The sequence below is a fragment of the Ambystoma mexicanum genome, chromosome 4p (genome assembly GCF_040938575.1).
Source record: "Ambystoma mexicanum isolate Mex_15411 chromosome 4p, UKY_AmexF1_1, whole genome shotgun sequence".
Lineage (NCBI taxonomy): Eukaryota > Metazoa > Chordata > Amphibia > Caudata > Ambystomatidae > Ambystoma > Ambystoma mexicanum.
In genome coordinates this window covers 214,434,351-214,457,001 of record NC_090927.1, presented here as the reverse complement: position 1 = coordinate 214,457,001, position 22,651 = coordinate 214,434,351, and the positions used below count along the sequence as shown (strand labels likewise).

At 46.5% G+C, this 22,651-nt stretch overlaps 1 protein-coding gene across 1 annotated transcript in view; it reads right to left on the bottom strand.

Annotated features, from left to right (window-relative positions):
- MTMR9 (myotubularin related protein 9) overlaps positions 1-22,651 on the bottom strand; it is a 632,238-nt gene that overhangs the window by 168,996 nt on the left and 440,591 nt on the right. Inside the window, exon 7 of the mRNA XM_069605728.1 lies at positions 6,081-6,222. Within this exon, the coding sequence (XP_069461829.1) occupies positions 6,081-6,222 (142 nt within the window). The remainder of the gene's footprint in view (positions 1-6,080; positions 6,223-22,651) is intronic.

The window sequence follows — 22,651 nt, the reverse complement described above, 5'->3', positions numbered from 1 at the left end:
TCATTATAAATGTCCCTATATGTGTCCATGTGGACAACGTCTTTCTGCTGGAAGGCATGAGACTGGTCTTCAATATCGAGATTAGTGTCCATTCGAGCCCTTTTCTGCGGACGATGGTCAGAAACCCGATACTCCTCCTCAGCCGATCCATACACCTTTCTATGTAGTCCATTTAGAGGACACAAACGGGCTTGCGGGTGGAGAAACGATGTTTTCCGCCCTACGGAGTTGAAAAGAGTCATTTAGGGTGCTGGAGAGAGGCTCCTGGCTATCTTCGTAAGCATTGTAAGAAAACGGGATCCCAATCCGCATCTGAAACTTTTTCTGCAGCTTGTCCCATAACTTTGGGCGGAACCAGGGGAAAGACCCACCGCCGATGTAATTCTTTCGATGCTGTCTTCGATAGTCGCCGAATCGGCGTGAGACAAAGGCTACGATGGTTTACCGGCAGGTAAACTACCTTCCACGGCGCTAGAGGGCCTAGCGGTCAGTGTTTCGGGTAGAGGCCTAGCTGTAGTTTTCGGGCCTACTGCGGTCTTTGAGACCGTCGAAGCGTCGGACTTCAACGTTTGCAGTTTTTGGAGTAGCCCACTTGTTTGATTTGGACTGCCCAGTTGCAAGACGCTGCTGCAGATACAGGGAAGGCTTTGGATCAGAACGATCCGAGGAAACCGAAGAAATTTTCGGCAGCCCTGTTGGCGCTTTCACCTTTTTCAACAAAGATGTCGAAATCAGTATAGGAGTTGTGTGCTTAGTGCGATGCGCGTGTACGTCCCTGTCGCCGGGTGTTGTCCCTGTAGCGAGACCAGAGTCAGCCTTAAAGGGTCGGGAACGGGCATGGCGGACCTAGAAGCGTCCGCCTCAAGGTCACATCCGCAACGGATGTTTGGTCATCCGAAGAACCCCCGTCACTCTCAGCGGGTGTGGCGGTGGGGGAAAGGGTTCCACCCACAACATACCGTACGCGGCCCACCGGTTTACACGGCGCTCCTTAAGGGTTTTAGGCCAAAGGAGTTTGCAGGCCGCATGCTGCTTTTCGTCGTGCTCTAGGGGGAAGACAGGCATTACACGTCCTGTGTTCGCCCTTCCAAGGATATCTAACCCTACACTTAGGGCAAAATCTAAAAGGAGTCCTTTCCATAGCTAAAGGGAAGGATGACCAGACCAAAAGGGAAAAGAGGGGAAAGGATTAAAGACATACCGACAATATGGCCACCCCGACCCCACTCTCCCTACTGTATAGGTTGGCCAGAAGGCCCGACCACGTGGAAAATCCGGCCGCTGGATCTTAGGTGCCGAAATCCACAGCCGTAGATGAATCCCCTGTAGACTTCGTCGAAGATGTTCTTGTAGTTGAAGTGACTTAACGGGGAATAACCGACAATTCGGTGAGATAAACAATGTCTCTAGTAAGAGCTCCGCTATAGGGCGACCAGTTATCTGGTCGGAAAAAAACAATCTGAGGGACCTCGGCAAGTGAGGGATTTTGGGTACACTACACGCCACGATAGGAATGGTGTTACGGACATGCCTATGCAGACGTCCCCTTCGGGCCCCGAAAGACAAGATACAATACTCTGCGGTTACCACTGGATGTTGGATCATATGCACAGCACGTGATTCTAAGCAAATTAACAAGCATCAGAAATAATACTGTTGTTACGCTTACCTGGCTCCCACAGGGGCGTCGATCGGACCCAGACAGCTGCGGTCTCCTCCAACGTGAAGCGTAGTGCAGAGATGACAGACTGGACTGGCCCGCCTAATCTTGTCTGCTTGACCCATAGAAGTATTCTCCTGCAAGTGTAGAAAGGGATTTAGCCACCCGTGGATTCTAGTAATGGCACCCCACTGTTCTCCCCACTAATCACCTCCGATATTCCCTTTCAGTAATCTCACCTTATGTTTTTGAAAGATGAGCTCTCCATCCTGCGTGGAATGCAGGGGCGCGTAGATACCAGTTACTTCACTGGTTCGAAGACGTTGGAAGAGTTCCGGATGAATATTGACTCAGAGGTTCCTGGCGAGAACCCGCAAGTATAAAGTCCAAAGAGTTCAATATGTCCGATGTTCACTCTTGTCCCATTCCCTTCTTGTGTTGCAGCCGGGTCCAAGAAGATCGTCTAGTGGCAGCTGATGGCGTTCAGGTAAGAGTCTATATTACCCAACACTGTCCGGTAAAAGATGCGTGTATTTAACTTGTTGTTTTCTCTCTCCTTACAGGTGCGGCGTAAGAAGTTGCGGGATGTTAAAGAATAATGCCTCCGGTGGTAAATCAGGTAAGTCTATGGTGGTAAAAAGAGATTGTATTTGTTGGCTCTCTCGGCTCACCTTATATTTCTTTTGTCCTCTAGATGCTGGAGTTTGGCGAGGAAAAGGATGGAGGCAGCGCCGAATCGAAAAATGCTGTGAGGACTGGTGAATATGGCGCAGCGCTGCAGCTGGCGATGCGACGCATGCAGAAATAATGTCTTTTCCAAGTTCGAAGACGTGATGGATCCGGAATCAAGTAAGGAATTAAAATAAAGTCTGTGTTCTATCCTTTCCTTCTTCTTTCCTCTTTTTCTAGGAGCTCTGGATTCGAGGCAGGCGTGGCAGAAGACCGGATGCTGACTGCAGGCACGGTGAGCGTTACGCTGCTGGATGCCGAATAACGCGAAGCATGTACTGCTGTTCGGGCGTGGTTCAAATAGCCTTCAAAGTAGTCCCAGGTAAGAAGTTCCCCCAGAACCACACCCGAGTAAAAAATAGTCCCTGAATTAAAGTAGTCCCATTCAGGCCTCGCGTTGGCTTGACTTCATTGCAGCATGGTCTGCATGAGGTAAGTAATGTACATGAGCCTGGCGCTAATGGCGCCAGGACTGATTTCCTCTATGAGCCTGGTGCCAATGGCACCAGGACTGTACCCAGACAGCCACTAGCCGGGGCTGCTGGGTTTTTAGTAAGCACCTGGATGCCTGCTCCCGGGGCTGATGGGCTTGGTCCGGATGCCCGGGGGTAGGCATCATGACAACTGTAGCCGGAGGTTGTACTGGAGCTGGTGGTGTTTGGACTGGAGATGGCTGCTGCGGGAGCGTACGTGGGATAATGTCCTGAATGATTCCCTTGAGTATATTCCCCATTTGCGAGTGTGAGGAATTTATCAAAAAACAGTTCTTCACATGCTGGAGAAGCACGCTCTTGCATTTGTACGGCCTGTGGGTACGTACTGCTGAGTTCTCCCTGCGCCCTGCCTGCTCTGGACGTAGCCCGCGTCCGTGTAGCACCCTTGCACCGATGTGGTCAGGCAGGAGGTGCAGCATGCGACCCCCTGAGCCATGATGACGGTAACACGAAGGGCCTCAGCACCCTTGCTGGTAGTAGACCCTGTTAGGCCCCTCCCGCTTGGTCGCTTCCCTGGGAAGAATTTGTGGGGTGCTTTAGAGAACAAAATACTTAAGCTTAAAACACCTTCCGACTTCCTACATGCATACTCCTTGATATTTTCTGGTGGTGATCTGGAGAATAGCTCCCTCCAACTAGCTAGCCGGTTCTTTAGTGACCGGGGAATAAGAGCATTGCACGCCGAGCAGCCATGGTCTTAACAGAGGCACCGGAGGCAGAGCGCATGCGGTTCCGACATAGGAAAGGATCCCTTGCAAGCCGGGCACCTGCTAAAGCCTGCTGCGGCTGACCATTTTTTTCTGGTGAAAAAGATTCAGTTCCTTCCCTAGTGAGGGAACGCCCATATAGTATGGAGGAGAGGGGACAGGACGTAGGAGTACACCTAGTATTAAATGGGAACTGTTGACTAGGTCCTACGACCGAGGAAAACTGACAGCATGTTAAATGTCACATAACCCACTAACCAATATAAGCTGAAACTCTCTGCATACTTATATCACTGAATAACTCACACAACCATCTCTCGCACAACAAGCTGCACACACTTCACCACACCGCATCACATAAGCTGCACCAACAGCACACGCGAACTGACAATGATCCAAAACTTGCACCAAAGCTCAGCACTCGGTGTCCACCGAGTAGAAGCTGCCAACAGTATACCACCCCTCTCACTATCCTACTCCCTCTTCATCTACTAACCCTTCCCACCTTCTCGTTTACAGATCCACCAGAGCACCTGGGGACCAATTCCGTTGGTGACGGTGCGCTATATAAGTACCTATAACATAACATAGCTGAAGTAGTAATTCTAAAGTGGACTATAAGGGTCCTAGAAAAGGACTCCTTCACTGATGCATATCTTAAAACCTTGGGGGTCCTGCTGCTCCCAATTTTACAAAATCTTTTTTTGAAGTACATTAAGGGAGGGGTAAATACCAGATGCAAAGTAAGCTGCAACTAGACTAATCTTAATCCAGGAAAAGATCACTTGAGCTGGACGAACTTCCATCTAATATCGCTCCATAATGTGGATGCGAAGATTGTGGCTAAGATGTTAGCTGGTGGCTGTTGAGGCGTACAGCCACATCTAATTCCCAAGAATCAGACAGGGCTCATTTCAGGCAGAAAAAGCTACAATAACGTGCAATCACTCCTTAATGTGACTTATTTGCACCAAACCAATCCCAACTCTTTCCCAGCAGTGAGAATTGATTCTGAGAATTCCTGTGATCAAGTCTGTTGGCCATATCTAGAATCTGAAAAATTAGGTTTGGGCCAATCTTTATGAATGTATTCAGGGCCTTGTATAGCGGGCTAATTCTCGGATTTTAGTAAGAAGGATCACCATACAATAAGCATGCGAAAGGGCTGACCTTTATTCCCACTCCTCTGATATATAGTTTGAGCCATTGGCATGCCTCCAAAGAGGATATGAGGTGGAGAAGATGAGAACAATAGGTGGTTTATGTCACATCTTCTGGTCCTAACCTACAACCCAGTGTTCTCTGCCCCATGTCTTTCAGACTTTGGCTCAATGTCTACTTATAAAGTGAATAAAAGACAGACTGAACACCTCTAAATGACGAACCTTCTGGAGGAATCTTTTTAATGGCCTTCAATTAAGCTACGATATAGAGGTATTGAAGTATCAAGGTGTAAATGCTTCTAGGAATGCAAAGATGGTTAGTAAAAGGCTAGGGTAGATAGCCTTTATGGTATAAAGCTTAATCTCTCTCTGCGGGAAAGATTGGGGCAATAAGGATGACTCTCCTACACAAGCTTTTAAAGCTCTTCGACATGCTCCCTCTTGATCTCTCAGGGACAGTCTTCAGAAATGTAATCTGAAAAAATGAGAATGGCTAAAATCGCAATGTCAGTTCTACAAACATCAAGGCAACATGTAGGTGTTCACTTCCCGGATCTAGGCCATTCGCACCAAACATTTTTGATGAAGTGTTCTATTGTAGAGGGAGTGATAACACCACTGTTTTATTTCTAAAACTAAACGTGAGTAACATAACAGGACTCCTCAGCACCACGGCTCCCATCTCTTCATGGAATCCCTCCACACTTCTACAATCCTTCCCACCGTTACACAGCACATGCAAAAAATATCACAGGTGAGATTGGCTAACAGACACATGTACAATACTCGCTACACAACACCTTCATAACTGTATAAGGGCCAGTAGGAATTCAACTCATTTCTTGCCTCGAAAGAAGATGAAAGCCATAACAATTGGGTTAACCTGCTTAGAGTCAATGGAAGGCTGCCCCCTAATAACTAACGCCACCAGTGGCACGTCAGACCCTGAAATGCTGAAAAAACAACAATGCAATCTTACAATTGCATTGCTTACCATCAAAGGTCTGCTCTGTGAAGGAAACTAGCTTAAAGGAAATGCCTGGGAAACAATGACTGGAAATCTAGGCGGAACGCTTGCATTTCGCTTAAGGACATGATGTATCTTCTTTTGCCAGAATATGGCCCCTCGCCCAAGTGTTCTTGAACTTAGAAAACACTTTCACAATGGAACTACCAAAGCGACAGGCTTTTTCAAGGTTTCTTTTATTTAATAGGCAACACTACCAAATACACAAATCCACTAACAATGTGCAAGACTTCATTTTTCAGAAGAGGAAGGTAGCTTTCCCCTCATTCTGGAGTCCTAATAAACAAGCAAGAACCTTACCTGCAGCCACTCCCTCTCCAGAAGGGCTTCAAAACCACGGATAGTTCTGCACTTGGGTTCCAAGATTATTTGAGCGAGGGACGTCACTTGCAGTGTAGAATCCGTCCCTTCGGTGCCATGAACTAGTACAGAAGCACCCTCCCTAGGAAACGAGGGAAACAAACACGAGTATGCTGCAATTAGGTTTAAGATGTTTGCAGATAAACATCCAAGAATTTAACCATGACATTTTTGGTTCTTGCATTTGTAGACCTAAAATCATGTTTGCAGGGAGAAATAGAAGAAGACTTATTGCAAGCCAGAGCATCTTCTACAGATATACAAGCAAATGCTATATCGGCCATCTAATAAAGATATTCAACACATTACATACAACAATAATCATGCCTTGTAAATTCTTTATAATCCTGCTAGACCTGCAGGTCGAGTAACTTCGTTCTCAACCTAAGAGAAATACACTCAACCCTTGACTGACAAAAATGTTACAAGCACTTTCTGTAAAATAGTGCATGTCACCATAAGGCCACTTCATGGTGCACTGCTGCCACCTAGAGGCCAACCATGCACAGTGAAACGTATTTGACATTTACTGCAAAGTTTGCTTGCAGTAAATGTCAAATAAATGCTCCAAACATTACAAAATGTTATTGTACTTACCATCAAGGTAGAATAACATTGAAATGGTACTCCACCTTCATAAAACTACTACAAGTAGATTTTGCAAGGCCTTATAATGCAATGTGTACTAGCTAATAAAGATGTGACAGTATATTTCAATAATACAATATGAATTTTGAGCCAGACAATCCAGCAACACTTAAAGGTGCGTAGATGTCCAGTTAAAATGGAGTGATACATAGAGGGACTGATTTATAGAGCAGGGTTCGAAATTGCTGGGAGCCATTTAGCTCCTGCTTAATCCATAGGAGTACTGTTATAACCATCATCTACCAAGAGCTACTTCTGGCTCCCCTGGTCAACTAGTGCCTTACAAACATGCACATGTGACATTAACTTCGAGTGTTTGAAAATATAAATAAAGAATTAGGACACATTTAAATATGATGGATCACACAGAATGGGAAAAAAGTTAAAAAGTTTGCATCTCATGTGGAAGTTAGATTTGCAATGCGCTTGGGTACTCATTCCTGTTCCCCAGAGTCAGCTCCTACCGGACACCCAGGAGATGGTTTTAGCTCCCGCTTATTAAATCTTAATTTCGAACCATGAAGTCAAAATTCTCAAAGATTTGGAAAAAAAGCAGACAAACTGCAATATCTACCAGTCACCATCACTGGGAAGATCAATATAATCAAAATGAAAATTCTAGCAATCTGTTTTTCTGTTTAATGCCACTTCTAATTTCTTAGAGCAGGATTTCTTCCATAAAATACATGGATTTGGAACAAATAAATAAAACAAAAGACTAACCTGGAAGAGGATGAGGATTTTACTCAAAAATGGAGCTGTTCATTTCCAGATACATAGTTGTACTACTCTGGGGAGTTTGCATTAAGATAATAAATTGACTATTTGAATCACACAGCAGGCATTCATTGTGACTTAAGATACAATGGTGTCTCTTTAATCCAGAGGGCCAAGTCTTCAAATGCACACCATTCTCCAGACTAGCTGGCCATCCGCATACATCATGGGTATTCCTTGGTACAAAAAGTATTCACCAATCTGTGTTCTCTCATTCGGAGAACCTTTTTAATAGTTACTCTCAGAACTGATATATATATATATATATATATATACACATATATATATATGACAATGCATTACTTACCGTAAAAGCATTTCTGATGGTTGTATCTGCTTAGATTCACATGCTGTGCATAGGTCCGACATCCAGTGGTCACTGCGGAGTATTGCATTTTGTTTTTCGTAGTTGAAAAGGGGACGTCAACAAGGCGTGTCTGTAACACTATCCCTATAGTGACGTGCGTTGTACCCACAATCCCTCACGCGTCGAGGTCCCTCGGTTTGTATTTTTCTGCCCTGAGGGAGCCTTCTATACGTGAGTGAGTACAGAAAAGAGAGAGAGATGTAGAAAGGTGTCTATGTTCCTTTCATCCGAGCGGGGAGGAAGGGTGGGCGCATGTGAATCTAAGCAGATACAACCATCAGAAATGCTTTTACGGTAAGTAATGCATTGTCTTCTGATGTTTGTTAATCTGCTTAGAATCACATGCTGTGCATAGACTAGCGAGCAGTACCTGGAGTTGGCGGTGGGTTATGAGAAGGAACAGTAGAGAAAAGATGTCTTAATACTGCCTGTCCCACCTGGGAGTCAGATCTAGAGAGTGCATCTAGACAGTAGTGTTTTGTAAAGGTGTGCACAGAACTCCAGGTAGCCGCTTTGCAGATGGACTCAAGGGGAACATTTGCAATGAACCCTATAGAAGCCCCAGTGCCTCGAGTAGAATGTGCTCTTGGCTTGAAGGGTAGTTCTCTCTTAGCAAGAGTGTAACAGAGTGATGCATTGAATAATCCATCTAGATATAGTGGACTTTGAGACTGCATCTCCTTCTCTTCCTGCTGCCACCGAGACAAAGAACTGATTAGTCCTTCTCAGTGGCCTGGTTCTTTCCATGTAGAACATGACGGCTCTGCGTATATCCAGTGTATGCAGACTTTTTTCACCCGAGTTGGAAGGGTTTTGAAAGAACGTTGGTAGTTCTATTGACTGGTTTACATGGAATTTCGAGATGAATTTCGGTGCAAACCTTGGGTGTGTGCGTAGAACCACCTTATCCTTGTGAACTGTTACGAAGGGGTCTAGAACAGAAAGAGCCTGTAGTTCACTTACTCTCCTAATGGAGGTGATAGCTATTAGGAAAGCAGTCTTAAGAGTGAGGTCTTTAAGAGTTGCCTTGTGCATGGGTTCAAATGGCGGGCCCATGAGTCTGGAAAGTACCACATTTAAGTCCCATCCGGGAGCTGGGTTAGCTATCGGAGGTTGTATTCTCTTTACCCCCTCCATGAAGGCCTTGATAACTGGTATCTTCCACCACGACACTAAGTTGGGAAGTGGTGTATGCAGAAAGTGCCGCCAGGTGGACTTTAATGGAATTGAACACTAGACCTGAATCCAGTAAATGGGTCAAGTACAGAACAATGTGTGTGGGAGAGCAGTCAACCGGGTTGATGCTCTAACCTCTACACCAGATGACAAATCTTCTCCACTTGCTAGAATAGCAGTGGCGAGTATTAGGTTTTCTGGCTTCCCTGAGGATGTCCATACATCTCTGCGGAAGTTGTAGATGTCCAAATTCTATGATCTCAGGAGCCAGGCTGCTAAGTTCATGGTCTGAGGGCATGGATGCAGTGTCCTGCCCTTGTCCTGTGACAGCATGTTATACGGGCAGGGAAGTTTCACTGGGGGGGATAGGGACATCTCCATCAAGTGAGCGAACCATGGCTGCCGGGCCCACATTGGGGCCACTAGTATCATGGTAACTTGTTCCTGGTTCATCTTGTGCACAACAATGTTGAGAAGGGGAGTCGGGGAAAGGCGTAAACAAATTTCCCTGACCATTGAATCGACAGACCGTTCCCCTTGGACTGGTTCTGAGGGTACCTGGAGGCGTAACTTTGGCACTCAGTTCTCCAGAGTTGCGAACAGGTCTATTTCCGGGAATCCCCATTGCGTGAAGACGTCTAAAACGATGTCTTCGTGCAATCGCCATTCGTACTCTTTGGGCAGGGGGAAGTCTCTGCTGAGTTTGTCTGCTAGCAGATTGATTTCCCCTGGTATGTGTCGTGACAGTAGGAACATGTTGTGTTTGAGAGCCCACTTCCATATATTCTGGGACAGCTTGGACAGTCCTGGAGAGTGGGTGCCCCCCTGCTTGTTGATGTAGTACATGGCTGTGGTGCTGTCTGTAAGGACCATCACTGTCTTCCCTTGTAGGTGTTCCTGGAAGGCTTTTAGTGCTTTTAACACCGCCAGTAGCTCCAGTAGGTTTATGTGCTTGGATGCTACGTTCAGAATCCACACTCCGTGAGCAGTCTGATGGGATAGGTGAGCCCCCCCAATCCTGTGAGGGATGCGTCCGTGGTTAGAGTGGCCTCCACCGCGGGTGTGGCAAAGGGTTTTCCTATTATCAGGTTTTCCTTTGTCCACCACCGTAGCGAGAGAACCAAGGCCTGCGAGACCACCACTAGATCGTCCCATTGTCCGCTGGCCTGACACCACTGGCTGTTGAGCCACTCTTGCATTGGGCGCATGCGCAGGCGCGCGTGTGTGGTACCAAATAAATACACGACGCCATCATTCCTAGCAAGCGCATCGCTTTGCGCACCGTCACCTCTCGACCTGCCACATATTGGGGGATCTGAAACAGCATGTTTTGGACCCTCTCGTTGGAGGGGAAGACAAGGCCGTCCTTTGTTTGAATTAGAGCGCCTAGGAATTGTTTGACTTGGCTGGGGTCTAAGCTGGACCTCTTCTCGTTGATGGAGAAGCCCAGTTGGAACAAAAGGTCTACAGTCTTTTGGGTGTTTGAGAAGCATGTCTCGTAAGAATCCACTGTTATGAGCCAGTCGTCGAGGTAAGGGTATACTGGGATGGATAACCTGCGCAGGTGGGCCACTGCCAGTACTTTCGTGAATACCCTCGGTGCAGATGCTATGCCGAAGGGTAGCACTCTGAACTGGTAGTATTTGCCCTCTATCATGAGCCTGAGGTATTTTCTGTGCGCTGGCAAAACTTCTGGGGTTTGACAAACTTGTTCGCTGGGCGCAGATCTAATACAGGGCGCATGGTTAGATCCTTTTTGGGTACAAGGAAGTACACTGAATAAATACCTTCCATTACCTGAGATAGAGGCACGACCTCTATGGCTCCTTTTTCCAGCAGTTGGTCCACTTCTTGGAGAATGATGGCAAGGTGTTCTGGTGTCATGCGGCGTCCCCTCGGGGGTCTGTATGTTGGGGAACTGTTGAACTCTATACAGTAGCCGCGGGCTAAAGTGGAAAGTACCCTAGGTCTGATGTTATTCCCTCCCATGCTGGAAGAAAGGATGTTAACCGGCCCCCGACCGGCGTTGCATGGGAGGGGACGCGAATCTTCACGTCACTTGGTGGTGTTGTTGGCTTGGGAGCCTATGGGGGTGGAACCCCGGCCTCTTCCCTTGCCACGTCGTTGACCCCTCTGATTGTACTGGCCGCTATTACCCTGGTAGTTGCTGGCAGAATACTGTTGTTGGTTTTGTTGCTGGCGTTGTCCACGAAAAAAGCACTTATTACCAAATCCCTGCCTGTTAGGGGGTTTTGAAATTTGGTCTAAGGTCTTTATTGTATCAAATTCTTTCTTCGCGTTCTCCAGCGCGTCATCCACTGCTCTCCCAAAGAGGTTGGACTCCTCTATGGGTTTATTAATAAGGGATGCTTGTGTTTCCGCCTTAAATCCGGAATTGCGAAGCCAGACGTGACGCTTGAGTAAAATTCCTTGTACCAAAGTGCGGCCATCCGTCTCTGCTGCATCCAGGGTATTCTTGCCGATGCTTTGATTGACCAGAGAGCCCTCGTTAACGAGTAAACGAGTCCTTAGGGGTTCGGGAACTTCTTCGATGTCCTGTTTGAGCTTAGCCCATTGAGCATCGGCGTAGCTTGCCAATAGGGTATTATTATTGGCGATTCTGGTAGAGAATGCTGCAGAGGTGGTGATTCTCTTGGCTAGGGCATACAGCTTCTTCCCCTCTTTATCTGGGGGTGCCTCGCTGGTAGATAGTGGGACTCCTGCCCTTTTCCTGGTGTTGGTCACGACCAGAGAGTCTGGGATTGAGTGACCATTAATATATAATGGGTCTGATTGAGAGGGAGAGAACAGTTTCTCAATCCTCGGATTGACCCCTCTCACCAATGCAGGAGTGGAAAGAGAAGGTGTAATACGTCTCTTAACTGAGGCGAGGATGGGTATAATTTGGCTAGTGGGGGGGTTTTCTTTGATACTCCTCTCCACAAAATCGGTGTCTGGGGTGACCTCCCCAGTTTCGATTTTGAAATGTGCTGCTGCCTTCTTCAGCAGTGCATTGAAGGTGGGTTGGTCATCGACAGGCGAAGGGTTCCTGACTGGTGTAGTTTCAGTAGACCTGATGACTATACTGCTACTGCCTGTGTCAGTCGACCTAGCCGGTGACTGCCAGGGATTTGGGTCGCCCTCGCCTGTGTCTTCATGGAATCCCTCCTCACACAGGTTAGTTTCCTCGTGAAAACCTTCCTCTTCTTGTTGGTCTTCAACGTAGGTGAACTCATCTTCCTCCTGGAAGAAGGTGTCTTCCTCAGTGGGATTGTAAGAGTATATGTCCTCCTGTATGGGGTTATAAAACTTCTGGTATTTAGCCCTTGGACTCTCCAGGGGTGCCTCCCTTGGTCTCTTGGGTGCCCTGTCTTCTGGGATGGACATGAACCTGTCTAATTTGTCCATACAGGTCTGGAACCTTTCAAAGGTCCACTGAGGTCGGCCAGGACGGTCTGGGAAAGAAAAAGGAGTTTCTTCCTCCTGTAATTGTCTGGTTATGTCCCATAACGTCGAAGAAAGTGAGCCTTCGCCTTCTGAGTAGCCTTCTTGCTGGCTAGGGCCTTCTGTCGGCGTCGGGAACTGGCCTGATCTGTTTTCCGGCGCTTTCGGCGTATCTTTGGCCTTGTGCGCAGTTTTCGGCGTCTCACTCGCCGTACGTCTCTGGCCGTCCTTAGATGCTATGCGCGCGAGGCTTTCGGTGATCATTCTCTCTTCCGAGGGATCGGTCGCCGTCGCGCTATGTAACGTCGAGTCCTTGCCCGTCGAGTCCTTGCCCGTCGAGTCCTTGCCCGTCGAGTCCTTGCCCGTCGAGTCCTTGCTGGCAACGTGAGCGCTCTTGCGATGCGCGTCGCCGGAGGTTTTGGTGTTAGCGCCCTTATTTTTAGAATGCCCAGTCGCCTGTCGCGGAAGCGGTGGTGGAGAGGGCTGACGATCCTTACGGTTGGCGGAAGACGCCGGTGGGGCCGGCGTCCCCGTTGGCGCCATGGCTGCCTTCGTCTTCGACGAATGCGTGCCCGGGGGTATGTGCTTTGGTGTTTTTCCGTGTGCGTCCTTGTCGCCGGGGTGTTCATCCCCATTAGCTGGGCGTGAGCCGGGCTTGTCGGGGCCGGGGACGCTCCTTTGAGAGGTCTACAGCCTCCGTTACGTGGGCCGTGTAGTCACTGTCCTCGTCACACTCGGCGGCGGCGGCAGCGGGTGAGGAGTCAGGCCTAGACATGGCGTAGGCCCACCTTTTGACCCTGCGGTCTTTTAGAGTTTTGGGCTTTAGTAATTTACAGGCCGCACAGCCGTCCTCCTGGTGATCGAGGGGTAAGCAACGGTTGCACCGTGTGTGCTTATCCTTCCAGGTATATTTACCCTTGCAAAGCGGGCAAAACCTAAATGGCGTCCTCTCCATAGCGGAGGGTAATAAGTCTGACTACGACCTCGAAAGAGAGGGAGGGGAAAGAGAAAGGCATTCTTAAAGAGAAGAAAGAAAGACCACAAAACCCCACTCTCCCTACTGTGTATGGCCGGCGAGGCCAGGCCACGTGTTCGGCAGCGCCGAACGATCCCCTCCGCTCATCCTTCCATCGAAGATCTTGCTCGGCGGAGAAACAGCTCTGCGGCGAGGGAGGGATCTACGTTATTGATATTAATAACAAGCGACCAAAGGTCGAAGAAACTATTTGGCAATGTCTCTCGAGGAGCTCTGCATAAAGGCGACCAGTAGCTAGGCGGAAAAAAACAATCCGAGGGACCTCGACGCATGAGGGATTGTGGGTAAGGGATAGTGTTACAGACACGCCTTGTCGACGTCCCCTTTTCGACTACGAAAAACAAAATGCAATACTCCGCAGTGACCACTGGATGTCGGACCTATGCACAGCATGTGATTCTAAGCAGATTAACAAACATCAGAAATATATATATATATATATATATATATATATATATATATATATATATATATACATACACACACATACACACACACACACACCCCCCCCACCCCCCCCGTCTGGGCACATTTATGAGCAAGGGTTTCTGCAACCAAATGTGCAATAACTAGGATAAAAAGAAAGCATTTTCCAATATATACAGCTGCACAGCCAGGTTTCAGATTTGGGTGCTTTCAACCAATTACGTTAGCTTTAGGAATCTCTTTAAGAGGGTGCAACAGAGTCCCCAGACGGACATTGTGGGGTTGCCAAAAAAAGGACTGAATGCAGTCACAAGCCTGGTAATGGTGGACCCGGGGGAGGGAAGAAACCCTGGCCATCTCCCATGCAACCTGAGGAAGGTATAGGCTCTCCACATTTTTACCAGTTAGTGAGATTATTCTGCACAAACCTCTTACCTAAAAGGGAAAACAGTGATTCCAACCAAAAGGGAAGCCAATCGTCTCTTTAATGTGGTAGCTATTGCAGAGCAGTCATGCTGAATTCCAGGATGGAGTATAGATGGTAGTGATATTTTGAAAAACATTCACTTAATTCAAGCACATGCATAGCCCTTAATACCACATAGTAATAATACACAGTATTTATATAAACACTAAATGTCAATTAAAACATTAGACACACTTAACACCAACATGTAACTTCACTATCTGGGGAGAGCCACAGTACATATATTCACAAAGGGTTAGGAAGAAAAGGGGAACCACAGAAAACAAAATGCAGTAATACCATAAACAGGACTCCAGTTGCTAACACAAAACATAGTCACTGTAATTCCTAAACCTCAGGGCCACAGTGTTTTAAACAAATCAAAAGAGCACCAGACAGTAAATGTAGGACCTAGGAATGGGGCTGGGAAGGACATGCCAGACCACAGCGAGAAACCACCAAAATTTAGACTGCATTTAGGATGATAGCACCAACCATATCACTCTTGGAAAAAATACACAGTAAAACCGTGCAGTGATAAAATGTAGCCAAGATGTCTCATAGGCAGGAGTGTAAAACAACAGTTTAAGAACACATATACAATTAGTTGCACATGCAGAAATGTCAGTGTTTCATTCAAACACCAGGAACCCAGGAAAATTCCCATATGCAGGAAAGAACCTCCGAAGTCACTTTTATAGTTCCATTTAAGTTCAAGAGTTCCCTATAGGAAATTACGGGACAAAGTCAGTAAGTACAGCTGCTGCTATAGGGAAAAGGAAAGAGAGCACCTAGTATTAGGTTTGAGATCCAGCTGCCCCAAGAAAAGAAGCAGCCAAGCATGATTTGTGCAAAACCTGGTTGAAGGGGATGTGCATAACCCAAGGATCACAAACCACATAGACCTCGAGGGTAAGTATCTGAAATAACCAACCAACACAGGACCCAGAGGTAATTACACACAGTAGTGGCTTCTGAAAATATTGTTTAGAGAAGCTGAAAACATCAAGTGAGTACAACTCTTTTACAGATGGGGTATACATGACCCACTCGCCAAGGGACTTGAATCTCGGACCAATAACAAACCAGCCAGCAAAAAAAAACAAAAAAAAAACAAGCTGCCTACACAGGAGCTGGACCCACAGGCCCAGAAGTAAAAGCAATGATAAGGATGGCTCCTAGAAGACAAGGGAACGCAGCAAAGGAGAGTCTGAAAGTTCAAAGGATGAAAGAGTGTAGCACACCCATACCACACATTCCCAGAGAAAATACAAATATGGAGGCTACTCAAGACGTCCCAAACAGACCCTTCTGGCAACAGCAACTACCTACACCAAGAAGGGTGACCAAGGTGGTTAAATGAAACAGACTATGGTAAAACAGCCACAAGACAGTCCCAGAATGGAAGGCTCAGTTCAAGAGGAGGACCAGGGGAAGACAAGGACAGCCCTGGAAGGACATTCAGCAGCCAAAAATCAAAACTGGAGCTAGGGTACAGAAAGACAACCCTAGATAGCATGTTAAAAGTTAGTCTCAAAATTCAGCAGCAGCTTTTAAGCTCCGAAATCATTCCAGCAGCAAAGTAACCCATCTCCCCTAGATAATTTATACTCCTGGGCTGGCCCTAAATGGGCTCTCCAATCACACAACAAAGAGCCTAACAAAGGTTTTGTTGGCCAACCAGGTTTGCCACAAAGTGAAAAATTGCCATCTGGCAAGAATGTAGAAGACCTGGCTTTAAGAAAAAATGTATTGGACATAACAATGATGCAAGTAATTCTATCCCAGAGGGTGATCTGCTGACAAGACCTCCCCTATCCATAAATTCCATGCCAAAAGCAAAGTGTACACTTGTGCCCTGCTGAATCAGTATTCTGATCTGTAGCGCATGCTCCCCTATGGCACAGAGCAGGTACTGGGCACAGGTTCCCTCCGACAGCTATAATGAAAGCAACGTCATTGCAGGGCAGGGGCTACATTTAAGATGTGCACCCCTGTTCCCAAAATCACATAACTATGAGAGTTACTACTCTGGTGGCAGAGTCTGGTGGTATAAGCCATACCCGAGTTAGTATGAGACTCATACTTCTTACAGTCACATCAATTTGAGATCATGCATGTGTCAGCACTGTGAGCTGTGATGAATCCTACGGACTCCTCACCAATTCCCTGCCTAAAGTCTCCTCCCAGGTGGCCAGGGAAAGGCAGACGCTTTCTGGTCCTGACCTTGGGGGTGGTGTTCTGCGGGAGGATCACCCGAGAGGAGAAAAGGCTCAGGGGAACGAGAGGACTCTGTGGAATGATACCCTCCCTAGAGGAGGACAAATACTGTGTAAATGTAATGCCAAAGTGTGTTATGGCTTGTTGTAAAAACCATCCTGCTGGGTCACAAAATACACAAACTGGAGTAAAAACATTCATAAACTCCTAAGCTTTAGAAGAAATGAAAGATCTGTCAAAGCCCCAGAGACGTGTAAAACAAAAAAATCTGTGTTACACCCAAAGGTACAGTGAAAGGGAAGTGAATTGCCTTTCCCTCTTCAGGTTTAGTGGCTAATCTTCATGATATTCCCTTAAAAAGGTGATATAAAGAACAAATCAAGGTGTATAAGTGAAATTCAAATAAGAAAACCTACCTTTGTTATTAGAGACTTCAAGTCCCAGAATCCTCTAACTGCTGGGAAGATGGCTGAAGAGGTGAAGTGTTATACGAATGTTCAAATCATTAATATAAAAATCCACACCTGAAGGAGACTGGGAGGCTTAAAAAGCCCCCTCAGGTGCAGGCCATTAGGAATGGGAGAGAATGAGAGAAGTGGTGGGCAGCCCAAGCAGAAACTGGAGGAGAGAGAGGACGCCAGGTCCATTGCGTGGCAGAGCGCTACTGCCAGTCCTGAGACGGTCTGTGCCTCTCTAGTCCTGAAGTGCAGAGGTCGCGCAGCAGGTAGCATTCAGGAGGGAAGCTTGCCCTCCGGCGACCTACTCTGCAGAGGCTGCGCAGAAGGAAGCAAAGGCGTGGGAAGCTTTCCCATCCCAGAGGCCGTCTCAGGTGGCTGGCATGCACCTGAAGGCCTCGAGGTCTCGGCTCGCGTGCACCAGAGATCCTCAGGAGCGACAAGGGCTCCATTAGCAGATGGCATGGGCGGCAGCAAACTGAAAGAAGAGGTTTGCCGAATATTGAGAAGCCACAAGGATTCCTGCAAGAGGAATAGAACAGCACGTCTTACCCAGTGAGTTCACAGCCTGCGAGACACCCTGGAGCGCTCCTTCCGCGCTTGCGTATGCAAGGAAAGTGTTCAGCGAGTGAGAGACACTCACGTGTGACAAAGTGACTGGAAAGGCACTTTTGAAACTCGCACTACCAAAACAAAGCAAAAGCATCACTCGCGAAAGAGCAAGATTGATTCAATAAGTAATTTTGAATACCAAAGTCATAAAAAGCAGCAAAGTCACATTATACAAAAGGCAACAGACTGTTACAAATGTGAGCCTATGGAAACGCCAACAATATAAAGGGGCAATATGGTTAAAAGGTGTCACCTACAAGCATTGCCCAAGCCGGAAATAGTTACTAGGCAGTTACAAAAGTACAGATATTCCCAACTGCGGCAAGGGGTCATTGAAAGATTCATAAACAGTGGCAATTATTGCTCATGTGTTACACAAGCTGTGATGAAAATTGGCATGAATTCAAATTATCCAAGTCAAATAAAGAGACAAAAGACGCTTTGCGTATCAGTAATTGGTTACTTGTGTAATTGAGAAACAAGAGGGTCAAAACAGCTTCTCTTCTGGGAGAGGAGCATTATTATGATAAGAGTGCCAACGAACACTAATATATATCTTGTTTTTCCCTGAAGAGTTGTTGGAAGTTTTGAAGATGCAATTTGTAGAACAATTTGAAGTCATGGCGAAACAGTCATCAAATGATATTTAACCCCAAAAGCACCTGCGGTTGTGAATTGCTGTTGGGGCAGAGAAGCATACCTGAACTGCAAACTGCTGAAGGAATGGGCCTGGCATGGGAGTAAACCAGGTGGAGGTTAAAGTGTTTAAAAAGGGGTATTGGTGAATGCACTTTATGTTAAAGGTGATACTAAAGACATTTGAAGCAAAAATCACCAAGACAATTATTGTTGCTATTGATGAATTGAAGAATTGTTCAAGGAAGGGAAAGAATCTATTTTTATGATTTGGAACTTTGACACGTTGAAGTTATAACAAGTGGAGTTGGAACTTTTCGTTGACAAAGTGAAACTACATCAAACTGAGTTGGAACTTTATTATGACGTGTTGAATTGGAAACAAACTGTGATTGAACATTATTGTAAATCAGGATTTCCTTGTTTGGTTTTATTGAACTGTGAAACAGAATCAAGTTTGAACTAGGGGAAAGGGAATTCACCCAAGTTACAGAGAGATTGATATTACAAATTCAATCATTGTGTATTGAGAATTGCCATACATTTATTTGTTGCAAGTGTGAGGGACAGATATCCTCTGTTAGAGTGTTTCCATTAGTTTATTATAGGAAGGGAAATCCTCGTCAGAGTAGGGATAATGAGGCATTCATCCACCCTTACCTTATAATAAAATGCCATTAGTTGAGAAATCTTCACAAAGTTGTCCCCCTCACATTTCCGACCCCTCACACAGCCCAGTTCAATTGTGGAAGGGTTATATTTATTCTGGTCAGACGGCTTGGCCCTGCCCAAGTGACAGGGAAGGTGAATTGATCCCGACGTCTTTCCCTTGATCCTTTTTGAGGTCCAGCAACACCTCTCTCCAGAAAGCCAGACTCCTACCAGGTCCTGGCCTGGTAAACAGGAATCAAGAGCACACCCATCCCAAATGGACTAGCCTCACACCAGGGTGCTGAATACCAAAAGGGCCTTTGATGCTATTGACACGGGAAGGGGCAGAGTTCATATAGGCAGGAGGAGCTCAGACTAGCTTGAGGGAGATTCCACCATCTTGTTTTCCATTTGTCTTCCTTCGTGACATCGCCACTCCCTTTAACAAAAAGCACTTTGGTATGGTGTCAGAAGGCAAAGTCTACTTGTCCCAAAGACAGGGACTGGACCTCTAAAGAAAACTTGCTTTAGTATAATCACCTGTTTGACACTTGCCTTTAAAAGAAGATTATTCCCACTCCTTCAATGATTCACTCTTGAACACCTGAGGAAGACTTCATGTGACCTCTGTAGGGATGACTTTATAAATCCTTCTACCACCGAGGTGAATATTACGTGTCCAAGACAGAGGTGAATTCTGTTCCATGGGGACATTGTAGGGTAAACCTGCTGATGGAACAGGACCTGCATCTCTACCATTCACACTGCTCCTCAAGACCTCATCATGGTGAATGATTTCTGAATAATTGTGCACCTCCCTTGCATTGTAAGCACAAGAACAATGACAACACTATCCCCGAGACCCCAGAGTGGGACTCAACGCCTAGATAGCGAAGAATCCTTTGTTTTCGCCATTGAACCACTGCAAGCAGTACTTTGACCCCCTTCAGACTAACGGGAATTTCCGGAGCAGCTTTAGCACTTGATTGACCTTAGAGCTGTTATTTAACGCCCTCTAACCAGTTTGCCACCACACCACATCAACTAAGAGCATTGTTGTTTCAGCTCCAACTTGAAGCACCTAAATTAATTTGTGACTTTCAAACCGGCATAATCTTCACTGATGATTTTTATCGCCAGTCGAACCAACCCTGGTGGCCTAATCGAGCAGTGACCACCAAATGCCCCATAGAACCGCCTGACTGAAATGACGATACAGACAACAGCATCTTTCACCATCAAACAGACCTTGGTGGCCCTCGCAACCCACCCTTTAAGCATCGCTTTCGAACTGCAACAAACTTAAAGGGAACTTCGATCCATGCTGGGCGCCACGCCCGGTCAAGAACAGCACAACTGCTGCGTTCGAGCCACTTCAAACTACATGAACAGCAGCTAGAAGCATGGTTTACCATTGTCGAACCACCAAGACCAGCAAAAGATACTATTTACTGGTAACTGCCCTCTCGGTTCGTCTTGGGCCCTAGACACTGGCTAAGGCACCATTCTTACCTTTTTGCTCAACTACATACACTTTCTACAATGATGGTGGTTAATTAGCTTTTCTCCCCCTGCTTCATTATTCAGTTTTCTGCATCTTCTCTGCTCTTTCCACAGGGGGGGATTTTGTAGTGTTTATCGATTTAGTTATTATTGCAGATGGTGTGTTTAAAGTATATATTTGTACAGAACCATGATTGCACATTCCCTTTATTTTGACTGTTCTACTTTGACGTTTGGGTTGCTATTGGATCACATTCACACCCCTCTTGAGAGTATAGCCTTACCTCAGTCTACGTAACTAAAAAAAGTCAAAGGAGGTAGCTCTCTTAACTTAACTGTATCTGTTTTACCTTCATGTTTAGGATCACTCTTGGTTTGTAGAAGTGTGAAGGCTGAGCAGGAAGCTTCTCGTACTCCAGCAGGGCAGAAGTAATTTTGTCACACACAAAAACCCACAGGATGTGTAATGGCCGAGCAAAGGCAAGGGACGGTTCAAAACCACTAAATAGGGTGCAGGGATGGGCTCATTGAGCCCATGTGCACACATCAATTTTAGTCCTTAGTCATGGTTGTCCAGCACAAAGGGATTTCCCAAGAACAAAAAGATTTTTTAAAAAAAATACATTAGTACCCCAATGGCTACAAACAAAGGACATTGGGCTAAAGATGACAACTAATGATGCTAGTGAAACCAAAACTAAATTGCAGTGGTGGCCACCCTACTCACTAAAATATAGGATGATCTAATCATCCTATGGTCAAACTGGGGGTATAAAAAGCACCCCTGTCCCAGGAGCCATGTGGGCTGCAATGGGACCACATACTAAAACATGGTTGCAAGGGCATTTCCATTGAAGTCCCTCTGACCACAAATAAAGGTCAGAGATCCAGAAAAACAAAAGGTTTTACGAGTCACTAAAAAAAAAAAAAGGGGAGAGTAGAACCCCTAAAAAACGGATTTCTGTCCCAACACTGTAAATGGTCCTGCCCATTAAGAGGATAGAGGAGTGGCAGTCTGGAAGAACTGGCAGTGCCTGCATACACTGCACCATTAACACAGAAATCCTACACAAATCTCTAGAGGGTCCAAAACTAGTATCGGACCCTCAATAGGCAGTCACACAGTCATCGCACAAGGCCTCAAACATCATATAGTTAAGAGGCTAAGGGAGTCCATCACAATTGCAGGATCAGGGTTTGACCACCAGAGAGGACTGTACTATGGACGGAGTAGCCAGTCCCATTTCCCACATTTTAACTGTAAACTATCCTCCGGAGCAGAGCCCATCAGACAATCCATAGAGCAGATGTCTGAAGACATACACCAGAGTTACCTTGCTGTAACGCTCACCTGATTCCCGTAGAGGCGCCGGTCTTGACTGGGCGTATACCGTATCTTCAAAGGTGATGTGTAACACACGGCTGGCTCTTTGGGCTGGACCTCTGTGCACTGTATGTCTGACCCGAAGGGTAAGATGTCTGCAGATAGAAAATATGGGATTAATGAACTGGGTTATTGAATGTCTCTCTCTTCTTCCCTTTCTCTTCTCCTGTAGAACCCCAAAGGTTAACGCTCTCACCTTAGGTAAGTGAACGCCGTGCTCTCCATCTGCCTCGGGGCAGGGTGCTGTAACCAGTTTCTTCACTGGATAAGGGGAGCAGGCCTCTTGACTTCAGAGGACTGCTGTCCGTCGTTTACTGCACAAACGGTAAGTTTCGAGTAATTCTAATGTCTTTAAAAGTCTTTAGTAATGATGTCTCTTGTTTTGCAGGGTTCCGGCGATGGCGGATGACGGGCTGAAGTGAGTTGAAGATGGAGCCCGTTTGATGAATAGAAGCGCCTGGAAGCACGTAAGTAAGCGCTTGTTGCCTGCTTCACAATGCGCTCTAACTGTCTTTTTATTTTGCAGTACAAGTTCGGAGCGGCTGCAGGGTGCCGGAATACCCACTGGGTTAGATGTGGAAAGGAGTAATGGCACGTGAGTATTAAAGTTCCCCAATGTCTTTAAACGCACCTTCCTTTGTCTTTCAGATGCGGGATGCAGCGCCGAAGGCCTCCGGAGCGTGCGAAGAGTTGGTAAGCTTTTGTCTTTC